At 52.1% G+C, this 24343-nt stretch overlaps 1 protein-coding gene across 6 annotated transcripts in view; it reads left to right on the forward strand.

The window, feature by feature from the left end:
* Positions 1 to 24343, forward strand: part of SIPA1L3 (signal induced proliferation associated 1 like 3) — a 225285-nt gene that overhangs the window by 153145 nt on the left and 47797 nt on the right. For all 6 annotated transcript variants that reach the window (XM_045786053.2, XM_045786088.2, XM_087870714.1 and 3 more), the window contains exons 9-12: positions 1804 to 2380; positions 8567 to 8841; positions 15344 to 15595; positions 16381 to 16518. In XM_045786053.2, the coding sequence (XP_045642009.2) occupies positions 1804 to 2380; positions 8567 to 8841; positions 15344 to 15595; positions 16381 to 16518 (1242 nt within the window). The remainder of the gene's footprint in view (positions 1 to 1803; positions 2381 to 8566; positions 8842 to 15343; positions 15596 to 16380; positions 16519 to 24343) is intronic.

A 24343-nucleotide genomic window follows, 5' to 3' on the forward strand; every position in this document is an offset into this window, starting at 1 on the left:
GCTGGGGGATCAGCTAAGCTCCAGGTGGGACCTGCCCACGTGGCACTCCAGAACTGGGGAAGGGTCGCTGGACCTGAACAGTGGAGGTGGTGAGCGAGGGATCTGGCCTGACCCACCTGGGGTGTGCAGGAGCTCCCTCGATGGTCTCTGATCCCTTCCAGTCCTTTCTTTGTGGGGCAGCCATGCTGATTCTTGCAGATCGGTAGTCTGTTGGTCACTTGCTAGCACCTGTGTCCATCATGGACCCTCAAGAGGCAGATGCCCCACTTGGGTTTTAACCGAAGATGAATGAACAGGCTACTCACAGGCAGGCCTACGTTAAGGGAACCAGTACAGAAGAGTGAGGCATCCAGGGACCAGCCGCAGCAGCAGGGAGACATACCCACCGCTTTGGCTTGATGAGGGTGGAGAGGATGGGAGAAGTTTCTGGAAGCTAGAGAGAGCTAGGCTTTGGAAGAGGGGCCACCAGACAGGAGCTGCGGCTGTGAGTTGAAGGATCAGGGACGGCAGCCACTGCCACCACCCCCGCCCAGCAAAAAGGCCATAAAGAGAAAGCAATCCGCCAGCCTTTCTCTCCTGTCCCCTCCTGTCGCCTGCTGCCGCTTCATAATGGCAGGATTCACTAGAAGCCAGGTGAAGGTGAAAGCATGCAGAAACTCACCTTCCAGGGCACTGAGCAGGGCAGAGAATGGCAGAGACCAGATCTGGGGGTTCAGAGAGTGAATAGTGAGTCCAGATGGTCAAAGGATGGCTTGCTCTCACGATCAAGATGAAAAGTGCTAACATACCATGAAGGCCCTGAGAGGCCTGGCTCCCATCCCGCTCCTCACTGGGCTCAAACCACCCCAGCCTCATCTTTCCCAGTCAGGCCTTGTACGTGCCGTGTCCACTGCATACAGGGCTCTACCCTCAGCTCTTCCTCTGCCTCCCACTCAGCCTCAGATCCCAGCATAATTATCACTTCCTCAGAGAGGCCCTCCCGGATTCCCCCCGTAGCCCCCCCATCTATATCCTGTCCATCTGTTGTTCAGTCTGTACCCCGTTCCTTTCTTTGTCTTTATAAGTTAATTTGTAAGTGTATGTGTTTGGTATGCATCTCCTCCTGGATTAAAAGCTCTGGCGTCAGGGACTACTGTACCCCCAATGCCCAAAAGAGGGCATCCCAGAAATGCTTGTCACACAGAGGCAGAAATGTTACACTGTCCCACTTGTCACGTGGGGGCCAGGGTGGGGATGCTAGGAGTCAAAACCCGAACAAGACTTTACACTGTGTTTGGGTTTCATGGCATATGTTTTAGTCGGGAATCTCATTATTTAAAAATTATTCTACAGTTGGGAGAGAAGCATTAGGAAATCTCTCCTAATGCCGTGCTCACACAGTGAAGTTTTTGTGGAGGGTGAATACAATGCTCTTTAAGAAAATCTTAGGAAGCTGACTGCTCACTCATTGACAGTGACTCCTTCCGGTTTTAATCATCATCACAAAAACAGCGTAGCTCAAGATTTGCCAAACTGGAATCTACCACATAGTTTATATGTATGTGGTATGAGAGTAACTGAAATGGAACAGTGCTGGGAGAATTATTCTTGGAACGCCAATGGATGTTCTAACATCTGTCAGGAAGTAAAAACGCATGTATGTGCCCTAAGACTGTCTCATTTCCAGTCTAGTTGGCCAGCAACTTACTAGTTAGATGTAGATTTCAATTCTTAAAAAGCAAACTCCTATTTCTGATCGCATATTTACTTTCTAAAGGGAATCTCAAGTGCTTTTCTCTCTACCACCTATTTCTCCCTCCTCAGTATGGCTGTGACCCGATCCAAAGATGCTCCTCCTTTCGGTCCCCCGATCCCTAGTGGAACCACATTCCGCAAGTCTGATGTCTTCAGAGACTTCTTGCTGGCCAAGGTCATTAATGCCGAGAATGCTGCACACAAGTCGGACAAATTCCACACCATGGCCACCAGGACCCGCCAGGAGTACCTCAAGGACCTGGCAGAAAACTGTGTCTCTAACACACCCATTGACTCCACTGGCAAGTTCAACCTCATCTCCCTGACCTCCAAGAAAAAGGAGAAGACAAAAGCGCGGGCAGGCGCTGAGCAGCACAGCGCAGGGGCCATCGCCTGGAGGGTGGCGGCTCAGGACTATGCCCAGGGGGTAGAAATCGACTGCATCTTGGGGATTTCCAACGAGTTTGTGGTGCTCTTGGACCTGCGCACCAAGGAGGTGGTGTTCAACTGCTACTGCGGGGACGTCATTGGCTGGACCCCAGACTCCTCAACACTCAAAATCTTCTACGGGAGAGGGGACCACATCTTCCTGCAGGCCACAGAAGGCTCTGTGGAGGACATAAGGGAAATCGTCCAGAGACTGAAGGTAAGGGAGAGAGCTCCGCAATGGTGCAGCACTTCTGTGCTTTGGCCAAGGCCTTAGGGAACCCCCTCTGCCCCCAGCCCGTCAGGCCAGGACACTAATTGGCTCCAAGGGAGTCAGAATTGCCATTTACATACTAGGGGGTCTCATGGGCCCTGCAGCCTGGGTTCTTTCTGGAGACAGTTTGGACCATGCCCATGCCATCACCTTGGGAAGACAAAAGATAGATTTATTCACTCTAGATCTTGATGGAAAATATACGTGCATGCTTATGTTCAAAATGTAAGGGTACTTCCTGGAAGAATTAAAATAGAATGAAAAGCTTCTGAGCCATCGAAGGATAGGGCATAAATGGGACAGGGCAGGGGGTGGTGGAATATAAGAAAGCATTCTTAAAAAAACAAACAGTTATATAGCAGGAGTAATTCCGTATCTATAATCACAATAAATGTGAATGGTTTAACTTCCTCTATTAAAAGACAAAGATTCACAGTCTGGGTAAATTCTTACCGTAAGCTCCTGATAGGCAGCTCAGGCTCAGACTGTTGGCCAAACCAAGAGTGGCAGATTGGTTTCAGGTGACAGCTTCGTAGATGGTGGCCTGAATCATGGTGCTGAGAAGCCTCAGGCCACATGGGAGCCTCGCGGGAAGGAATGCTGTTGTTGGCGATGGGCTCCCGGTGCGTTTCACAGAAGGCCATGTCATATGTGTGAAATGGGGAAGGGAGCCTAACACAGACACAGGTTCTAGAGTCACAAGGCCTGGCTTCAGGTCCTGGCCCTGCCGCTAGCCAGCTGTGTGACCTTGAGCCAAGTTCTTAACTGCCGTGTGACTGACATTTTTCAGATGTCCCCACTTGAAAAATGGGAACAAAAATTACCCTACATCATGGGCAAGTTTTAAGGATTGGATGGGTTACGTTTCCCAGAGAAGCTTGCCTGACTCAATGGGCTGTGACCTCCAGATGCCAGTGCGTTCACCCTTCCGGGCCTTTGCCCCCTCTCATTAAGTTCAAGTTGGATTGATGGAGCCCTGCTCTCAGCTTCTCTGACCCCAAAATTCATGCTCAGCGTTAGATAGCAACATGGATGTGAGCTATGAGAACCAGGGCCTCCGTCTGTTTTGTTTACGTGCTCATGTCCTCTGCATAGATCAGGGCTGGCACTAGTAGGTGTTCAGTAAGTGCAGATCAATTGATTAGTTGAATGAGTTTAATTGGACCCTGACTGCACGCTGATAAGCAGCGTTCACACGCGAGATCACAGCCGTCCGCCCCACGGAGCGTAGGTATTGTTCTTACCCTACTTGACAGGATGAGGAGATTGAGGCTCTGAGAGGTACACTCTCACAGAAGGTCACGCAGCCAGCAGGTGGCAGACTGGGGTCTGAATCCAGGTTTTCCTGACTCTGAAACCCATTTGTGCCTACACTCGAGACTGGTAGCTCATTGCTCACTTGGCATCTTCACCTGGGGTCTCTAAGCCCCCGAAACAACATGTCCGAGAGCAGACTCCTGGTTTTCCTCTCCTGCCCCACAGAATTTTCCTGTCTCCAGAAAGGGCACGTCCGTCACTCCATTTGTTGAGGTCAGAAGCCTCAGCATCAGCCCCGCTGTTCTGTCACTCCCACACCCCGTCTGGCAGCACCACCTCCGGTGGGCGGACTCCAGCCACTTCTCCCCTTCCACAGCCTCCCCCGGCCTCTCCTGGACTCTGTAGTCACCTCCTCGCTGGTCTCCCTCGCCTCCACCCTTGCCTCCTTATGGTCTGTCCTCAGTAAGGCAACCCGAGGGATCCGATCCCATCACTGCTCTGCCCAAAACTCCCTGCCCTCTCTAGATGGAAGCCAGAGTCCTTGCAGTGGCCTCTGAGACCCAGTGTGACCCGGCTCCCTGTCGCTGTCTCTGCTCTGGGTACACAGACCTGTGCTGCTTCCCGAGTGTGCCAGGCAGGCATCCGGCCTCAGGGCCTTTGCCCTGCCCCGTGCCCTCTCGCTGGAGTACTTTTCCCGATCCCCCTGTGACTCACTTCCTCCTCTCCTTAAGTTACATGTCACCTTGTCAGGAAGGCCTCATTATGTAAAATTGCAAACCCCCCCCAGCTTGGCCCTGAGCATATTCCACCCACTTACCCTGCTTTAATTTTCCCCAAAGCACTTACACCATATGAAGCATATTTATGTATTTGTTGTTCGCCACTGTGTCCTCAGCACTGAGGTTGGAATGCAGCACACACTTGGCGAACTCATTCTGAACGCCCGGTTGCATACTGCCCTGTAGTAATAGCAAAAGCGAACGTCTACGTAGGGCTGTCAGACCCTGCCCAGCACCTTGCACGACTTTGCGTTTTTTCCTACCCAAAGCCCAGTGAAGGAGATACCTTTCTCATCCCCACTGAAGAGTATTCTTCCTCCCAGAATCCTGACAGCAGCTCACTTTTCTTGAGCAGTGACCATGCCGGGCACCGTGCCAGGTGACATGTTTTACCCACGTCCTCTCTGGGCTGCTCCGTCCCACGCCCACCCCCGACCCGATTGTCAGTGCAGCATTTTACAGCCTGTTACCACAGCCCCCCTCACAGTCTCAGTGCCCCAGAGCCCACTGAGGATCCGGGTGGCCAGGAAGTGATGATGTAAGCCATCTTTTGTGAAGGGACAAGCCTGTCATACACGACTCGTGACAGCAAGTCGGCTTTGCAGAGTCCTCCAGGGGAAGGAGTCCACGCCCTCCCCAACATAGTTGGGATTCAGACATCCTTTGTGTTAAGTCAGCAAGTATTACTGTGTGCTTTTCTCTGAGTCAGGCAGTGCTGGGACACAACAGTGACCATGATGGGCCCTGGCCGCCCTTCTGGGGCTCCCCTCTGAGGCAGAAATTGAACAAAAAGTTACAAGTGCCAAAAGGTTAAAGAGGGAGTATTGAGCACGCCAGGGGAACCTATCGTGGGGAGAGGTCTTGAAGCCACAGGTCGGATGCAGCTCCAAGACCTATTCAGTTAATTACCAAATCTTGACCTTCAGAAGATTTCACAAGAGTGTAGCTCCCCGGGGGCTCTGGCTACACTGGGCATATGTTTGCACAGGGCGGTGGGCAGCTGAAGCAGGGTGATAGGGTGTACTGTTTGGCCACAGTTCCACCAGCTTGCTTCTCCCTTACAGTACCCACCAAGTACCCCACCTTGTGAGCCCGGGCCAGGGGGTCCCTGAGGAAACAACTTTTAAACTGAGACAAGAGCAAGAAGTTGGAATCATCCTGGTGCAGAATGAGGGGGAAGGAAACAAAGGGGGCAGCGGGGAATATAGCATGGAGGCTAAAAGCAAGAGTTAAAAAGTCAGGTCTGTACAAGTTTTACAACTGTAAGATAAGCAATTTAGTTGTACCTGTCTCCCCAGTGAGATATTGGTGAAATTAGGCCTAGGAAGGGCTTCATCGGTGCCTGGCACACAAAGATCAGTCCCCAGGAAGATTAACTTTAAGGGGGGGCCTGGGGCAGTGTGGCCACATGTCATGGCACAGGTTCCTCTCAGCTGATAGGCATTCGGTCTCCTACGGTGTTCCCTGTGGCACGGGGCCCTTCTGGAATCTTGTAAACATCAGGAATGCTTCTGTTCTTCAGGTGGGGCTTCCTTTGGTTCATTAGAAAAGCAAAAGGGACGGAAGTGGCAGGACATTTAAGAGAGAAGCCGCAGAGATCCCCGACCACCCCTCCCTTCCCTATCTGAAATGGTCCAGAGCAGCTGTAGTGGGTGGTTACAGACCGGGCTGCCGAGAGAGACTCAGAGATCCAGGAGCTGAAACAAGATGGGATTTATTTCTCTTGGGGCTAATGCCCAGGCTGGTCACGGTGGCAAGGGACAGCCCAAGGACTCCAGTCCCTTCCATCTTGTGGCACCTCCTTTTCCTTCCGTATTGGTTGGTATCGCTCCATATCCATGTCCCTGTGAGCGGGAAGGGAGAAGGCATGAGTGTGGAGGGCAAGCAGTACTATTTGGAAGAACACAAAGAAGAAATGCCTTCACGTCTATCCTGCTGGCCCCAAGCAAGTCATATGTCCACAGCCAGCTGTGAGAGAAGCTGAGAAACGCGGGCCTCTGCTGGGTGGCCGCGCGCCCATCCAAGTCTGTTGTGCTGTGGGAGGTCTTATTACCAAAAGCAGGAAGGGAAGGATGGAAGATGGACAGCAGCTAGCAGGCCCGCTGCAGCCTCCAGGGATGGTCGGGGCCTCCCCACGCAGCCCCCCCTCCAGGGCTGGTGTGGCCTCATTGGTCATGGGCTCAGACACACGGGACGTTTCTCTGTCACCCATAGCCAGATTCTTTGGACACAAGGGTGACCGCTTCAGGGAGGAGAATTTGGACTCCCAGAGCAGAAGTAACGGGCTAGGATGGAGCCAGTCACACACAAGTTTCTCTCTCAGTGCACTAAACACTATCCTTTCCAACCAGTTTAAACTTTTTAATTATGGAAAACATCAAACAGCCACAAAAGCAGAAGGATTCAACCTAGCAAACTCCCAGGCCATCACTGGTTCCCTCAGCTCTCAGCCAGCCTGTGGCCAGTCTTGTTTCTTCCTTCCCTCCCTTCTCTTCCCCCGCCCCCGATTATTTGGAAACAAATCCGGGATAGCCTATCATTTCATCTATACACATTTCAATATTTATCTCGAAAACATAAAGACTGTTCAAAAAACAACTGTTTTGTCATTATCATACACGAAGCAGTCACAGTAATTCTTCACTGGCATGTGAACAAGTTGGGCTATGAAATCAATTGCTGGGTCTCAATCCAGAATTTTGGAGGAAAGGATACAGAGTGTCACAGCCCGTCCCAGTGAGTAAGGATAAGTACCGTTCTGGGGAGCGGTGCCGGGTCCCACATGTGCCCCTCACTGTGCAGACTCTCACCATCTAAATCAGATGTGGTTATGTCCTCAGGTGAGTGCTTCACCATCCACGTTCTCATTTCCGGATGCCTACGCTCACCAATGTGGTTGATTTGGGTTGCAAGGAATATGTGTGTGTAGATGGTCATGTGAATGCATAGAGTGATTTGTGACCTAAAATTTCCTCATGGAGCATAGCGGTCAGAGAAGGGCGAAAGCCCCTGCTGTCATAGGTATGTCAGGTGGCATCATTTCTAGCCACGGGATGGCTTTCCACCAGCAATTTGAACTGTTACATGTTCTGTTTCCTTAATGCAGTTTCTGGAGAGCGCAGACCGATCTCGATGTAACTTGTTCAGTAGCCGTAGCTGTGGCTTGTTAAATTAATCCTTTTCTCCCAAGAAGAGGAGGGAATTCCTAAGAACACACTGAGAGACTGGGGTTCTCTTCGGTGGGTCCTCTTATCTATAGTAATATGTGATCGTGGCGACAGTCACACACAGATGAAGCAGGGAGTGAATCGGAAGCAAGGCCTTGTGTGGTCTGGTCAGCTCCAGGTTGCAGGACAGTCTGAGGAAGAGATTGGGGAGGGGGTTGTGCCTCTAAGAAGGATACCATGAAGTAAAGAATACGGCGCAAGCTTCCAGCCAGCAAAGATCCCAGGATCTCTGGTCTGCTGCTTCTCCAGCCTACTTTGGTTAGAGTCATTGGGTCAGGATAAAATATTAGTGGGTTAAAACAACGAAGATTTATCTGTTGCTCACACTACATGTCCAAGCTTAGGTTCAGCAGGGGTCTCTGCTCCACAGTGTTCTCACCCTGGGACCCCAGCTGACCACAAACAGACACTCTCTGGAACAATCCCAGTAGCTGTGGCAGAGGGGAAAGGCCTCCGGAGGGTCTTGCACTGGCAACTAAATGCCCCAGTCTAGATGACATGACATGACAGTTCCACTCACAACTCACTGACCAAAACAAGTCCCAGAGCCCACCCACCACAAGGGGGCCAAGAAGTATAATCCCCCTATAGCTGGGAAGGGGGGAGGCCAGGGGCATTTGGAGAACACGGCTCATGACTGCCACGGTCTCTGCCAGCTAATAAGCCACATGTTTGCCTATCCACTTTCTTCAGAAGTCAAGAGCTGAGGCTGGGACTAGGTGGGTGTTTGTGCTCCTGTATCCTGGCATCACCTGGAAGGGATGGAGGTCAGCAGGGTCTTTGGCCCTGAAGGGGGGAAATCTGTGCAGGGGTCATCCAGAGCTGGCCCCAAACAGCTTCTCAGGCTAGATCCTGCCTGTTGCCTACAGGTCATGACCAATGGCTGGGAGACGGTGGACATGACCCTGCGGCGGAACGGACTCGGGCAGCTGGGCTTCCACGTGAAGTATGACGGGACGGTGGCCGAGGTGGAGGACTATGGGTTTGCCTGGCAGGCTGGCCTCCGGCAAGGTAGCCGACTGGTGGAGATCTGCAAGGTGGCCGTGGTCACGCTGACCCACGATCAGATGATCGACCTCCTGCGCACCTCTGTCACTGTCAAGGTGGTCATCATCCCGCCTTTCGACGACGGCACTCCCCGGAGGTAAGGGCATCTGCCCTGCAAGGTGGGAGCCGGGTGGGGGGTGGCAGCTTCCAGAGCACTGTCACCCGAGGCCCTTCCTCAGCAGGAAGAGCACTAATGGTGACAGGGGGAGCCAACATCTGTCGAACGCCTACCGCGTGCTACTTAACGGTTGAAGCTCTCCAAACGCGCACTGTCCCACTTCATGTCCGTGACAGCCGCACAAGGTGGGCACCCTCATCGGTCCCATCTTCTAGATGATGCACACGGCATTAAACTAACCTGCCCCGAGCGCGCGCTGCACTTGATCCACTGCTTCGACACACATTTATTGTGCCTCTAACGAGGTGCGAGCTCCATCTGAAGTGCTGGGGAGACAGCGGGGACGAAATGGAGCGAGCGCCTGCTCCCTTGGAGTTTGTGTTCTAGAGGCAGGGACAGGCAGTAATTAGATATAATGCAGGACCAGGCAGTAATGAGGTTTAAGAAGAAAATTAAAGCATGGTGGCTACAGGGCCTGCAGCATGGTGGGAGAGCTGCGCACGGGTCAGGGAAGGCTCTTGGGTGGAGGCAGCCACGTGGTCTTGTCTGGGCCAGGGGGTCCTGGACGGAGTCCGCACAGAGGCTCCGAAGTGTGAATGTGTGTGGCACGTCCATCTGTGCAGCAGACACCAGTGAGACTGGAACAGGGGCACCCTTCAGGGGGGCTTACGGACACAGTGACGGACTTGGGTTTTATTCCACATACAATGGGAAGACAATAGAGAGTTTGTCTTGTTTTTTTAATGAAACATTTCAAACATATCAAAAGTGTACCGAGCCCCATTTTAACACTTAACCAATACGCAGTCAGCTTTTTGTTGTTTAGTTTTTTTTCAAGCTCTGTACCTCCCTCCCTCCCTCCCTTGGATTATTTGAAGCAGTTCCAGTGATTAGAATGTATCTCTACGCAATAAGAACCTCTAAAAAATTATGACTGTATTGAAAAATTTTACCAGTAAGTCAGTATCAGCTTCCCATCTGTGTTTACCTTCCTGGTATATCAGAGAGATCTTCGTTAAAAAAGAATCGTTCTGTTAATCAGGCTCCTCCTGTTGTATTTGGTTGTTGGGTCGCTTCAGGCTCTTTCAATCTATAAGCTTTCCATCCCACTTTTTTTTTCCCCTTGAGATTTATTTGGGGAAGAAACCCAGGTCACTGGCCCTTTGGAGTGATGCATTTCCTGCATTTAGCTGCTTGCCATCCCCCTGGTGTCCCTTACCCTGTTCCTCTAGCACATGAATTTCCTGTACACTGGAGTTTGATGTAGAAGCTTGATCCAATTCTGGTTAGGTTTCTTCTGGTAACAACACTTCCCGGTTGTGTGTGTTGCCCTCTGTGAGTGATCCAAAGAGCAGAGGGTTCATGTGGTGGCACCTGACCCGTCTTCATACGTTGTCCCCCTCAACAGCCATGTGTCATTATTGCCTCCATCAGTTATGTCATCATGGGTCACAGAGTAGCAAGTACTGCTCTCAATTCCATCATTCCTTCTTCATTTATTGGCTGAAATTCTTCTAAAAAGAACGTTCCTTCAGTAACTGTTTGGTTACTCTGAGGTAGAATTGATCTTATGGGGAAGGCAGGGTAAATGCAGCTTTGAGAATGGTGACTTGGTGCCTCAGCAACCTCCACAGGTGGCCGGAAACAGAGAGAGAAGCACTACATCCCAAGTGCTGGACACACAGCTGCACAGAGGGCAGTCAGGCCTTGGCCCTCGTGGAGCTACTGAATGGGTCAGGGGAGGTAAACAGTTAACAAGGGAATAAGATGATTTCACATAGCAAAAGCGGGAGGCAATTGAGCATCATGGGAAGGCGGGCTCTGCAGTGAGATTACTTAGGTTTGAATCTTAGCTCTCCCTCATAGTAAACCATGGCCCTGGGCCAGTGGCCTCATACCCTGCGCCTCAGTTTCTTCATTTATAAAACGAGGGCCGTAATAGATCTTTTTCCAAAGATGGCGGTGAGGCTGGAGAAAAGCTTTGTAAATAAAGCATATAGAACAGCACTCGTCCTGGAGGGGGCACCCTAGAGACACCACCTGTGAGATACTGGGTGTGAGGGAAATAAAAAGCATATAGCCTGACTTCAGACCAGGTGGTCAGGGAAGGCCTGAAGGTGAGAAGGAGCCGGAAGAAGGACCTTGCAGGGAGGGCGTGGCCATTAGGGAAGTGAGGACAAAGGCCCTTGGCTTGTTGCCAGACCTCCAAGGGGGTCTGGAGCAGAGTGAGCCAAGGGGAAGGCTGACATGAGGTGACACGTGACCTCACAGGGCTGGTGTGACCCTCACTTTACAGATGAAAAACTGAGGCCCCGGAGGGGACCCGTCAGTTGTGCAGAGTTGTACAGCTACTAACCTCAATCCAGGTTTCCCAGCTGCACGGTCCTCTGCCACCTGGGAAGGCTGCTGAGAGCTGTGTGCATGCCCAGCTGTGCTTGCTCCTCCCGCCCCTTCCTGCCTGCTCTGAACTTGGTAGAGGGCAGTTCAGGGCACGCCTAAACCCTGCAACCAAGGGCTGGGCCTCCCCTCACCCACCTCCCCAGTCTCTCCTCGGGACTCCAGTCAAGCCCCAGGCGTCCCCTTCTCTCAGCCTTCTCATGGCACCACGGCCCAGCCACACCCGCTCCAGGCTCTGCAGGGCCAAGTCAAGCCGAAGTAACTCCACAGGCAAGCTCCCCAGCAGACCCCCCTCTGCCTTGCTCTGCACACACCCTCACACCCACGCGCGTGCACACGATAAGCCAGTCCGCCTGTCAGACAACTTTCTGCGCACCGGAGGCGGCAAAGACATCCTTGGACCTGCAGGAAGGGACCAGCGGAAGCAACAGTAAAAGTCTGCAGGCTCCCTTCTCCAGCTTTGGGGAGACTTTGGGGAGACCAGGCAGGGAGGGTGTGACCAGACAGACAAGCCCTGTTGCTTGCCCTCATTAGGAGAAAAGCTATCATCCTACTCCCTTGACAGGGCAGCCACTGAAACAGGATCTCCTGTTTGCAAGGGCACGTGTGTGTTGGGACTTGTATGGTTTTTGTTGTTCTTCAAATGCAGAGGGGTCTGGCTGACTTCATTTGCAGAGCTGGTCACCCCACTTCTGGGGTCTCTCCAGCCTCCTGCTGCAGCCCTGGCCTCCTGGCTCAGATGTCAAAATAAGCCCTGACAAGAGACACATGGGGATGGGCAGAGATGCTCTCCCTCTCACTAGCCAGGCTCTGCATGGTGTGCATCGGGACCCCACTCTTCAGACACTGAATAGCAGAGTGGATCATCCGCACACTCCCAGGCCATCAGACGGGGGTTCTCGATTGAGCACTGCACCACTGGCCAAAGCTGAGCTGGGCCGGGTAGCTGGGAAAACGTCCCCCAGCCTGATGGGATGGTCATCGTGACGTCGGCTGCTTGCACAGGCCCAGGAGGAATGCTCTCATCTGACTTTCTCTGTCGCTTCCGGATAGAGGAGGCCATCTGGGATGCTTTTGTCACCTTCAGTTGGACTCAGGAGCTCTGGTCAAGGGGGTTGGAAACTTCTCTCTGAGAAGGGAAATCGAAACCCCACAAGTGAGTGAGCAGATGGGGTAAGAAAGGAGTCCTCATGGCCCCCAGAAACTCAGCTGTCAGGAATTGAGGACAAGGGGGCAGTGAGGAAAAGAGGTCTGTGAGCCCAGGGGCATCCTCTCAGACGTCTCCGGCACATGGCTGAGACGAGCACACCCACGAGCGCAGCATTGTTGGCTGAGACTAGAAGCAACCTAAATATTCAACCGTAGAGGACCCAGGCTGAGTAAATCCCTGGTCATCTGTGGGATGGGATAGTATTTGATTATTTAAAGGAAATAAAGTGAATTTGTTTGTACCGAGAGGGCCTGGTAAGAAATATTGTTAGTTGGGGAGCAAGAAGGGGGAAGCAAGATGGTATTTGGAGCTAAGTGTGCTGTCCTTTTTATTTCTGTTTTAAATAATATTTGTGTAGGATATCTGCATAGAAATACCTGCATAGGATACTTTTGAAAGAACATATAAGAAATGGAAGCTGTGATGTCTTTCTGGTGGGTGAAACCAGGGGACAGGGATGCCATTTTTGTCCCACTTTCTCAAACTTTGTCTTGTATTGAAGCCATCTCCAGCGGCTTGGTAAAATGCAGATTCCTGGGCCCCCAGCTCAAGGAGGACTCTGACTCCAGTGGGCTGAGATGAGACCCAGGTATCTGCATTCCTCTGCTGAGTTCTCAGGGTGGTGTGGGTGCTGCTGGTTCTCAGACCGATGGGGAAGGATTTGTTCCAGAGCCCCCGCAGGGTGTGGCTGGACTTCAGAAGGTGGAAGGGAGACTCGACCTCTGAGCCTGTGGGAACAGCAGGTGGTTTGGCCACAGAATCGTCTGGAGAAGGTGACAGTGCCAAGCCCTGTTTATTAAGCACTTGGCAAGCACCAGACTTTCTCCTAGTGCTCTAGAACGCCTGCAGCCACCACCGTCCTACAGATGAGGAAACAGGTTCTGGAAGGAAATCCTTCACCCAGGGCCATGCAGGCTGGGGTGTGAACTGACCATGTGGCCCAGAAGCCCTGGCTCTCCACCACCCTGTGCTGCCTTCAAGAGGACTGGATAATCTTGCCCTCTTTGAGATCATGCCCAAGGGCTCCTGGCCAAAGGCCACTCTGTCAGTAACTGGAAGAGAAGTCCGGGACCCAAGAAATCTCACTGGCTCCCAAACCACTCTTCAGTGGCCCATGTGCATGGTGGTTAAAGTTGTGGCCTTTGGAGCCAACTTCCTGTATTTAAATCCAGTTTCCACCTCTTACTGGCTGCATGACCTTGGACAGGTTACTTAGCTTCTCTGTGCCTCAGTTTACTTCTCTTGAAAGCGCGGCTGTAGTGATCAGGATTCTGGTTCCCGACAACAGAACCAGCTCAAGCTTGGTGAAACAAAAGACAGACTGTCCTGGCTTCTGTCCCTGACAAACTAGGAGGCAGAGCAAGGTTTAGACATGGCCAGATGCAGGGACCCAGATGGCCTCACCAGGAATCTTTATCACCTGTCTCCTTTTCTGCACTGCTGTCATTCTCATGGGACAAAGATGACCCACCCTTCTTCACAGTTTCAGCTTGGGACTCTCCAGCACAGCAGCCCTAGTGAACCAGATCTTTCCCCCATTAGTTCCAGAAACAATTCCAGAGTTGATGCTGTCTCTGCATGGCTGCACATCAGGCATGTGACAATCCTGGGCCAATCATTGTTTCCGGGGAAGGGGGAGGAGGAGGGGTTTCTGGTTAGCCAGGCCTGGGTGACATTCTCGTACCCGGAGCCAAGAAGCGGGGTCAGCCCTGCAGAGCACACAGACCTGTTCCCAGGTGAAGGGGTGTAGGAGCTGAGCAGGCAGAAGCAGTGGTGCCATGATGGCCCCCTCGTCCATCTCCGCCTGGGCCTGGCCTATCTGTGGGTTCTGTTAGACATTTCTGTTGTTGTCATTCCTCATGTACCTGGTGAGGCATTGGCACCTCCCAACCCAAGGGATTGCCAGAAGGAGCTCTGACCCTAATGTTGCTGAAGGGCACAGCACAGTTGTTGGGTCCAGATGCCAGAGCGCTTCCTCCGGTCGCCTTCTGAAGATTCCTCAGCAGCCGTGTCCTGAGCCCCCAGCCACCAAATCCACCACATCTTTTGCCAGTCCTGAAAGTTCCCTGGGCTCCAGAGGACCCAGGAGAGCCACAGAGGCTCAGCTCAGTCGAGGGCATGAGAGCTTCCAGGCCGAGGGCTCCAAACTCAGCTCCAAACTCCTCCTGCTGGGAGGTGGATTTCATGAGCCTGGCCCCCTCCCTGGGCTTGGAGCCCCCTCCCATGCTGCACCGCAGCAGCGGGGAGGATACCAGCCCAGCATGTGGATCACCCCACCTCGAGCCAGGAACCCTGCAGCATGTGTGCCAGCCTGGTCTGGGGGGAGTCACAGGCCCTTCTGCATCTATTTCAAGGTTCTGGATTTTGTGGCTTTTTTTTTTTTTTTTTTTTAAACCACCCTGCAAAGTAGGTCACTTGCTCCTCTTCCAGCTGCCTTTGAGGTTCTTTGGAACAAGGCAGATACTATCCTTTGATTCTGAGGGCATCCACCTTTCTGGCCCCGAGGACCGCTGCAGGGGTGGGGAGGGGGTTGCTGAGCCATTCCATAGAGGACACTGGTCCACTTGAAGCCTGGGTCAGGGAGAAGGGAGAGGAAGGGAAGACGAAGAGAGAGTGAGGAGCAGAGAGGAGGTAAGGGAGAGAGGGCCAAGCGGTCAGAGCCTCTGGGTTGAGCCCTGTCCCGACTGACTTTTCTGAGCTGCTAAGTTTCAGGCAATTTAAAAGGTACCTACTCAGCCTGTACAATAGGCTCTCTTGGTTCAGATTTGGCCGGGAAACCCAGCCCAGTGTGACAAGGCAGCGGTCTCTCCTGGGCAGCAGGCATGTGTGCTGGTGGGCTGGGACCCTTCTGAGTGACGAAGTTTTTCTTCCCAGGGGGTGGCTGGAGACCTATGACATGAATACCTCGGAGCCCAAGACGGAGCCGGAGAACATGCCCCCTGGGGGCCGGCCCCCCTACCGCAGCAATGCTCCCTGGCAGTGGAGCGGGCCTGCCTCCCACAACTCTCTACCAGCCTCCAAGTGGGCCAACCCCAGCACTCCTGGCCACGCCCAGTCCCTGAGCCGGCCCCCAAAGCAGACCCCCATGGTCCCCTTCCGGGAGCCCCAGCCCCTGCACAGCAAGAGGTAAGGACTGATGAGGGGTGCCACCCCATGTTCCTCCGGTCTGCATCCCTGCTTTGCCCTTTTCTCCCTCCTCCCCTTTTGTCCAGTCTCTTCCTCTGCTCTTTCTCCTCCCCCTCCTCATCCTTATGCCTCCCTCCCTCCCTTCCTTCCTTTAAATTTTCATTACGAGCCTCTTGTGTGAGGGCCCAGGGCTGGGGAGCTCGGTGTCTGAGGCTGGATAGCCACCATACCATGTATGATTAAAGCTATATATTTTTTGAAAGCTCCAGGGACTGATAAGCACAAACTTCAGGTTAGTGGTTACTCGGGGTGGGGGGGGAGAGCAGGGAAGGGGGAAAGCCCACAGGTAGACATGTAGAGGTGCTGCCATTCTAGTTCTTGGGTTGGGTGGTAGCTTTGGGAGTTTGTTTTATTATGACGGGGTGTAGCTCACAGGTAAATTCTCTTGAAGGCAGTACATGCTTAAAAATAAAGAAAAATCTCTAAGAAATGAAGGGATCCAACTTGCAGAGGTTCATCTTGCTTCAGTGACCCCGGTCAGGCCTCAGAAGCTGAGGGGCAGGCACAGCTGTAACAGGAGAGGGAGGGCAAGGGGTATCTGGGCTCCCGGACACCACCCTTTGCTCACCCCACACTCCCCCGTCCTTTGATTCTGACGGGAGCATGGCAGACGAAGCAGATGGGATGTGCCTGGGCCTGAGGGAAAGGTCTGTCTTCTGTCCTCTGAGGGCAGGGGTATCCTCAACTCACCCTGCCCTCCGCCCTCCCTCCTGTTTCTGTTGCAGGCCTGTCAGCTTCCCGGAAACCCCTTACACAGCATCACCAGCAGGGGCCGACAAAGTCCCTCCCTACCGACAGCCTTCTGGGAGTTTCTCCACCCCCGGCTCGGCCACCTACACGAGATACAAGCCATCTCCAGAAAGGTCAGAATCTCTTCACTCTTTCCAAATTAAGGAATCTGATGAGAGCTGGGGATCTTTCTTCCCCAGGAAATGCACAGACCTTACAAGTTTATTTGCCATTTGATGGGGTTTCTAGATCCCTGAAGGTCATCAGAGGACCTCTGGAAGGATTGGTTGTTTGTTGTGAATTAGGGCTGAGCTGCCTTGGGCACAACTCACTGCCGGCCTTCTTCATGGCAGGATTTCTGCTGGCGTGTTCTTGACACCTGTATCACTTGCCGAAGTAAGACCATTTGCCTCCTAGCATGGCCACTCAGTGATCCTCCCAACTCCTCCATGGCTCCCTAGTGCCCTGTGCCCTTGGTCCTCCAGGATCCCTGTCTCAGTAAGGGCCAGCCCCAGCACTCCCCTGTCCTAAGGCCAGAGCTCTGGGCTTCCTCCTGGATGTCTCCCTAACTCCTCCCCTCTACTGCAGACCATCCATTCGGCCTCCTGAGCAGCTCTGCCCCCCACCCTCTCCTCCTCCTCCCAGTGCCCCACCCTGGCCACCTCCCTGAGCCCCCAGCCTCCGTTCCACCTCCTGTGGTCCACCCTCCACTTAGCGGCCAGGGGGATCTTTCTATGTCTGGCCATGTCTGTCCCCTGCTTCAGACCCTCCCGTGTGTCCCACAGCCCTCAGGGCACAGCCTCAGCACCTCCGTGTGGCCACTAGGCCCCGCCCCGCCTCTCCAGCCTCGAGCGCCACACCTCAGCCTCAGCCTCGCTGGCTGCTTTCGCTTCCCCGGGTAGGCTGTCTGAATTTCAGAGCCCGCCTCTGTGTTCTCCCTCTGCCTACAGATTCTTCACACACTTCACCCCACACTCCCCCGTCCTGCCAGCTTGAGCACTGATACTCCTCCTCTGGGAAGCCTTCCCCGAACCTCCCCCAGCACTAGATGAGGTGCTGCCACTGTGCCCCTCAGTTCCCTGTGTATTTCCTGACCGTGTCCTTGGGCTGTCTCCATTCCGTCAGCCAGCTCAAGAGTGTGTGTGCACACATGTGTGCGCGTGCATCCTCAAGATCGGGGACCCTCCCAGTGCGTCTTTGTGTGACCATCATGCAGCACAGAGGCTGACCCCTGCTAGATCCTCAGTATCTGTTGGGTCAAAGGACAGGGTGAGTGCGTGAGTTCATTTAAGTGAGACCCCCTGCTGTCAGAACAGGGATCAGTCCACTGATCTCCAGCCAGCGTGCCTCAGGATCACCCAGAAGGGGGCCTGGAAACAAACATTTGCTGGACCTCCCCCCTGAGGCTCCGACTTGGTAGGTATAGAACGCTGGAGGCTGACGCTGCTGGTCCAGGGTGAGAGCCACTGAGCTAAACCATTGTCGGATCTCAGCCTCTGCTGTAAAATCAGGGAAAACAGACTTCTCTTCCATTTCCGGCCACCACGGTTCAGCCTTCATTCAGCAGAGGGTCTCAGGCACCGTCTGTGTGCCAGGCCCACAGAGAGCTATTTGAGATACTCATTTGCCAGGGGTTCCTGTGGTCAATGCCGCTGGCTGCAGTGGAGGGAGCACCCTGGAAACCATGCGCACCCCGACGAGCACTGTGATAGACTTAGGCTGTGGTAAAGGAAGCCCAGTGCAGCCCCAGAGGTCTAGGCTGGCTGCCTGAAGGAGGCAGCGTTTGGATAGGGCTTTGAGAGGTCAGTAGGAGTTTGCCACAGAGAAGAGGAAGAAAGTCTTTCTAGACAAAGCAATGGCCACAGATAGGAGCAAGTGGAATGGTGTGGAATACAGAAGGAATGGAGAGGAGTCTGGGGTGTGGGGGCACTTGGGCAGCAGCAGCGGCTGAGCCTAGAAATGGCAGCTGGTACCCAGTGATTGTCCAAGAACAGAGGTGGTGGGAATGATGTTACTGTATTAAATCCAGGGAACATTTTTTTTTTCAAAGGCTTGGAGTCCCACCCCTTTATTATTATTTTTAAACTTTCTGAAATAATTACAGGTTCACAGGAAGTTGCAAAGAAATGTGCAGGGAGCTCCATGAACCCTTCACCCAGCCTCCCCATGCAAATAACAAAGCAAGGCGTTGACATTGGTACAATCCATAGAACACCAATTACACGTGTACACGTGTGTGTGTGCAGTGAGTGTGTGTGGCTCTGTGCAGTTTTGTCACATGTGTGCTGTTGTGTAACCACCACCACAATTTACACACTCAACTGTACCATCACCACAGAGCTCCCGCCTGCTACCCCTTTAAAGCTGCACCCATCCCTTCCCCCATCCTTAATCTCTGGCAACCATTAATCTGTTCTGCATCTCTAACTCTTGCTATTTTATAACTGTTATATAAAAGGAATCATACAGTATATATCTTTTGGAGATTCTTTTTCACCCAGCATAATTTCCTTGAGGTTCATTCAAACCGTTGTGGGTATCAGTAGTCAGTTCCTTATTGCTGAGCTGTTTCCATGGTATGGAACCAGCCTCGTATGTATAACCAACCATTCGCCCATCAAAGGATATTTGGGTGGTTTCTGGGCTTGGGCTATTACAAACATTCATCCTCTGAACAGGCATGAAAATAAATTCTTCTTTCCCTGGAACAAATGCCCAAGTAAACAACTGCTTGCCAAGATAGCGAAACAACCTAAGCGTCCGTTGACAGATGAATGGATAAAGAAGATGTGATGTAGATACACGCAATGGAATATTATCCAGCCGTAAAGGAAGGAAGTCCTGCCATTTGTGACAACATGGATGAACCTGGAGGTTATTACGCTAAGTGAAATAAATCAGACAGAATAAGACAGATACTGGATGGTGTCACTTATACAGAGAATCAAAAAGCTGAACTCCTAGAAAAGACGGAGTAGAGTGGTGGTTGGCTGGGATGGGGGAAATGGGGGATTTGGGCCAGAGGGTACAAAGTTGCAGTTATAAGATGAGTAAGTTCAGAGGATCTAATGTATGTGTAGGCTTAGTGCCTAGAGTTAATAATTCTGCACCATACATTTGAAGTCTGCCAAGAGAGTAGACCTTCAGCATTGTCCCCCAAAACAAGGTACCTCTGTGCCATGAGAAGTGTGCTCATTTCGCACTGTGTATGTACGTACATCAAATCATTGCGTCGTACACTTGAAACCGATTACAGTTTTATTTGTCGGCTGTGCCCCAGTAAGGCCGGGGGGAGGGAGCAGTGCCTCTAAGAGTGCTACTTGCTCAGTGCATGGAGGACAGTGTTACTTGAGTGAATGGGTGTGCTGACTGTTCTGCATTGCACAGACAGAAGCACTTAGAGGGGAGAAAAAGTACAATTGCTTACCGTGTGGTAAGTCCTTTTTTAGTTTTAAAAGAAACTGCCAAACTCTTTTCCCGAGTGCCTGTACCATTTTACACCCCCCCCCCAACCAGCGGTGTATGAGTGATCTGTCTTCTCCACGTCCTCCCCAGCTCTGGGTGTCCTCACTGGTTTTCATTTTAACTATTCTGATAGGCGTGTAAGGAGATCTCATTGTGGTTTTTATTTGCATTTCTCTAATGGCTGATGATGTTGAACATCTCTCCGTGTGCTTATTTGCCAACTGTGTATATCTCTTTAGGGAAGTGTCTGTGCATGTCTTTTGCCCATTTTCTAATTGGATTCAACATTTTTCAGCTTTGGAGAGTTCTTTGTATATACTAGACACGAGTCCTTTGTCAGCTGTGTGATTTGCAAATATTTTCTCCCAGTTTTTTATTTGTCCTTTTGTATATATATTTTTTTTTTTTTTTGGTCCTTTCTTCTCCTTAACAGGGTCTATAGCAGAACAAAAGTTCTCAATTTTAATCAGGTCCAAGTTACATTGTCCCCCTCTTATAGTTCACGTTTTTCGTGTGAAATCTAAGAACTCTTTGCCTAGACCTGGGTCCTGAAGATGTTCTCGTTTTTTTCTAGAAGTTTTATTTATTTTTTTTTTTAAGTAGGCTCTACACCCAGTGTGGGGCTTGAACTCACAACCCTGAGATCAAGAGTCGGATGCGCCACAGGCTCAGCCAACCAGGTGCCCCAAGATGTTTTATGTTTTTATATTTCACATTGAAGTCCATGATCCATTTTGAGTTCATTTTTGCGTAAGGTGAGAAGTTTAGGTTGATGTTACTTTTTTGGCCTGCTGATGTCCAGTTTGCTCCAGCACCGTTTCTGGAAAAGGCTCTCCCTCTTCCATTGCATTGCTCTTGCTCCTTAAAACAAAAGATCATTGGAAGGGGAGCTCAGTTGGGCACATTTGTGTGGATCTGTTTCTGGCTCCCCTGAGCTGTATTCATGATCTCAGTGAGTACTCCACAGGTGGGTACTTAATTATCCCATTTTACAGAGGGGAAACAGGCTCAGTGCATCCCCTTGGTCAGGGTCATTCTTCCAGGAAGTGTCAGAGTTGGGACAGGAACCCAGGCCCACGTGATTCTGGAGGGCGGAAATTGACCCGAGTGAGACCTGTCCTGCCAAAGGACTCTGAGCTTTCCCTCCAAATCAGGGTAAAATACGTGGTCCCACCTATATAGTCCCCGTCCCACAGTGACACTTCATTTCTGTCAACATCTGGGTTCCAAGTTTGGTGAAAGGGTGCCAGCACAGTGCATCCCCTAAAACCTCAGAATTGTCTTTCAGGGCCGGTCACCAGCCTGTGGTACGAGACCTGGGAGCCGGCCAGGGCTACTCCAGTGGCCTTTAGCCTCAGCTCCTTTCCCCTTTCCCCTCCGCACAGCCGCCCTCTGACATCCTGGAACCCATGTGAGCCCGGCCAGACATTCCTGCCCAACTCTGGACATCCCCCACTCAGGACTCCTCTGTCTCCTGCTGTCTCCAGCGGGCCTGCTACTTGCCGAATTCATCAAGCTTTTAGGATTGTGGAGGCCCATATGCACAGAATCTGTCCCAGGGCCATCTTAGAATCACTGGGAGACAAGGTGGTAAGATGGCCCACCCTTTATCAGCCCTGTGAGTGTGGGCAAGTGACTTCACCTCTCTGCACCTCAAGTTTGCTCCATGTAAAATGTCTGTCCCTGAGCAGCACTGAGAGTCTTCATGGAGGAAAGTCCTCTAGGGCACTCAGAACTGTGCTTGGCACATAGTAAGTGCTCCTTAATGTTGATGACTGTTATTTACTGCCCGGTGCAGCGCCTGTGCTGGCAGCTGGGGGACAGAGGCTGGCAGATGCTGTCCCTGTCCTCAGGAGTGGCCACCCTTGTTGGCAAATTGAGGAAACCACCAAACCTCATACGGAGTGTTAGAACAGAATAGTGTGCCCGGCTCAGCAAGCCTGCAGGGTTGGACTGGACCCTAGACATTTGCTCACCAGACCACTTGGCTGGCTTTTCTTCTCTCCTGTTTTTCTCTGTCAACTCCATAAAGAGTGGTACATTGGTGAGGAGGCATCTGACTGCAAGTGACAGAAAACCTAACTCAAAAAATCATGAGGCACTAAGAGGATGTATCATCACATAGTAGGTCCACAGGTAGGGTAGCTATAGGACTGGCGAATTCTTCAGGGAATTCCTCAGGGACCTGGCTCCGTTAGTGATCCATGATGGCTCTTGGGGCCCCAGGCAGAATCAGTGCCCTGTAGAAAAGGAGGGAAGAGTTTTTAAGAGTAAAGGAGCTGGGTCATTTTGCCTACCCCTGAACCAGCCGCTGGCAGGTCACATTGGACCCGCACGACTGTCTTAAACTGTCAAGATTTACTCAAGTCACATGGCTGAGGGATGGCCTCCACAGGGAAACCTGGGCTTCACCAGCAGAGACCAAGAAGGTTGATGGTTGTTGGTGTGGCGGCCACTCATGGCTACATCAACCGGTCGTCTGGGATTTCACCCGTGTGATGTCCCATCGGTCTGTGTAGGAGACTAGCAGAGCAGGCTGGAGCCCTCCCCTATGGAGAGGCTCTTGCCCATGTTCACATCTGTCTTGGTACTTTCCTTTGTGGCCATAGAGGCCCGACCCTACTGACCCGAAAGCCATCCCACACCCAGCCCACCTGCCTCCCAGGGTCAGTCAGCACAACAGCTTCTGCCTGACGATGCTTGAAATTTCAGTGAGTTAGTTTCTCACCAGAACCCAAACCCTTTATCTCTAAAGTGATGTCATCTTCCGAGAAAAGATACAGGACGTTAACATTTCTCAGATGAGCTTGAGGACAGCTCTGGACTTCTCTTCTTCCGGGGATTTTTGCCCAGAGCCGTGCATGGTAAGATACCAGCAGGTCCAGATTTCCAGTCGGTTTGACTGGGACTTGGCCATGATCAAAATGGCCCCATATGGGGACATATCTGCACCCCCAGAGAATGGGCAGCATAAGCCAGTCAGTTTACATCGGGCTCTCATAATTCGTTCGAGAATTACGTGATTGCACAAAATACAGGTTGTCTTCATGGAGGACAGTAGCCGAGTGCTGAAGCCTGGTAAAACACTTCCAACTACAGTCTGTCAGTCAGGATTAGGTTTAGCTGCCTAAGAGAGAAAACAATGACTCAGACAAGATAGTTTCTTTCTTTCTCCCATGTTGTCAGAGACCCAGGCTCCCCCTCACTGGTGCTCTGCCGTCCTTGGCTTTTGCCTCCTGGTCTTAAGGAGGTGATGGGGCAAAGGCGCGCACAGCATACCCAGACATTTCCTGGAAGTCACATGCGACACTTTTATCTCATTGGCCAGAACTGCAAGAGAGCCTGGAAATGTAGTCTGCTAACCAGTTACATTGCAGCCCCGGATACGGTCAGGGTTCTGTTACCAAGAAAGAAGCAGAGAATAGAGACGGGGGAGCCTCCACTCAGACCTTCCACTTTCCTCTTGGCTGACCCCAGCGGCCACTGACGTTTTCCTTCAGTCCTCGGGATTTGATACAAACATCTTGAGAAAATGGAATAAACTCGTCAACACTTCAACTTCCTGCCGTGGTGGAGACGCATTATAGCAGGCAGTTGGCTGACTGATAAGTCAGTATTGTAGATTGCTGTACTTTGTCTTATTTCGGTTTAGCCTTCCTTCTCTGGAGGAACTAGAGGTCAGGGTTTGGGCAGGTGGGGAGAATACGTATTTTCCTGGCAGGTGGGTAGAAACAGAGTTTTCCTCCAGAGCACTCTGCTGTCCAGGAGGTGGTGAATCCTAGGGATTCAGAGTTAGTCTTTGCGGAAACAGTCCTGGCTGGCAGGACGACCCTGGAGACGATCCCAAGTTGCAAGGATAGACAAAAGGAACCAAATGGGGAAATCACAAAATCAGCTCTATTAATGGAGACTCAGTAATCTTCCGAAGTACAAGGCCTGTGTCAGCGGGGTGCTTCTGGCTGCAAGTAACTGAAATTTGGCTGGCTGGGTCACTGTAGGAATGTGTGCTCTCACAGAAAAGGAGTCTCAGAAGTAGGTCAGTCTCCGGGGAGGGTGGAGCCAGCGTTTTGGCAGTTGTGTCAAGGCCTCGTCCATCCCACCTTTTGTCTTCTACCCTCAGCAGCAACCTCATCCTCAGGCTGGTAGCAGGAGGGCGGTGGCAGCTCGCGGTGTTCTATCCGGACCCAGCCATAATTGGTGAAGAAGAACAGCCATCCTTCCTCGTCATCTGTCTGAGGAACCGGGAGACTCTTCCCGGAAGCCCTCCCCAGCACACCTCCCCCGTGTCAGTCACAATCACCTGAAAACAGCAGTGACTTAAATCAGCAAAGGTGTATCTCACACCCACACTGCGGCTCCCCTGCTGGTTGGCAGGGGACCCCTTGGGACCCAGGCTGCCGGGGCAGCCACCGCCGCCAAGTCACTTCCCTCACAGCTCATTGACAAGACCAGGCCCAGACCCCTCCCAGCCCGTCTCCAGGGCCCAGGAAGTGT

Source organism: Ursus americanus, chromosome 21, assembly GCF_024610735.1.
Source record: "Ursus americanus isolate L20-20 chromosome 21, mUrsAme1.1.p, whole genome shotgun sequence".
In the NCBI taxonomy this organism is placed as follows: Eukaryota; Metazoa; Chordata; class Mammalia; order Carnivora; family Ursidae; genus Ursus; species Ursus americanus.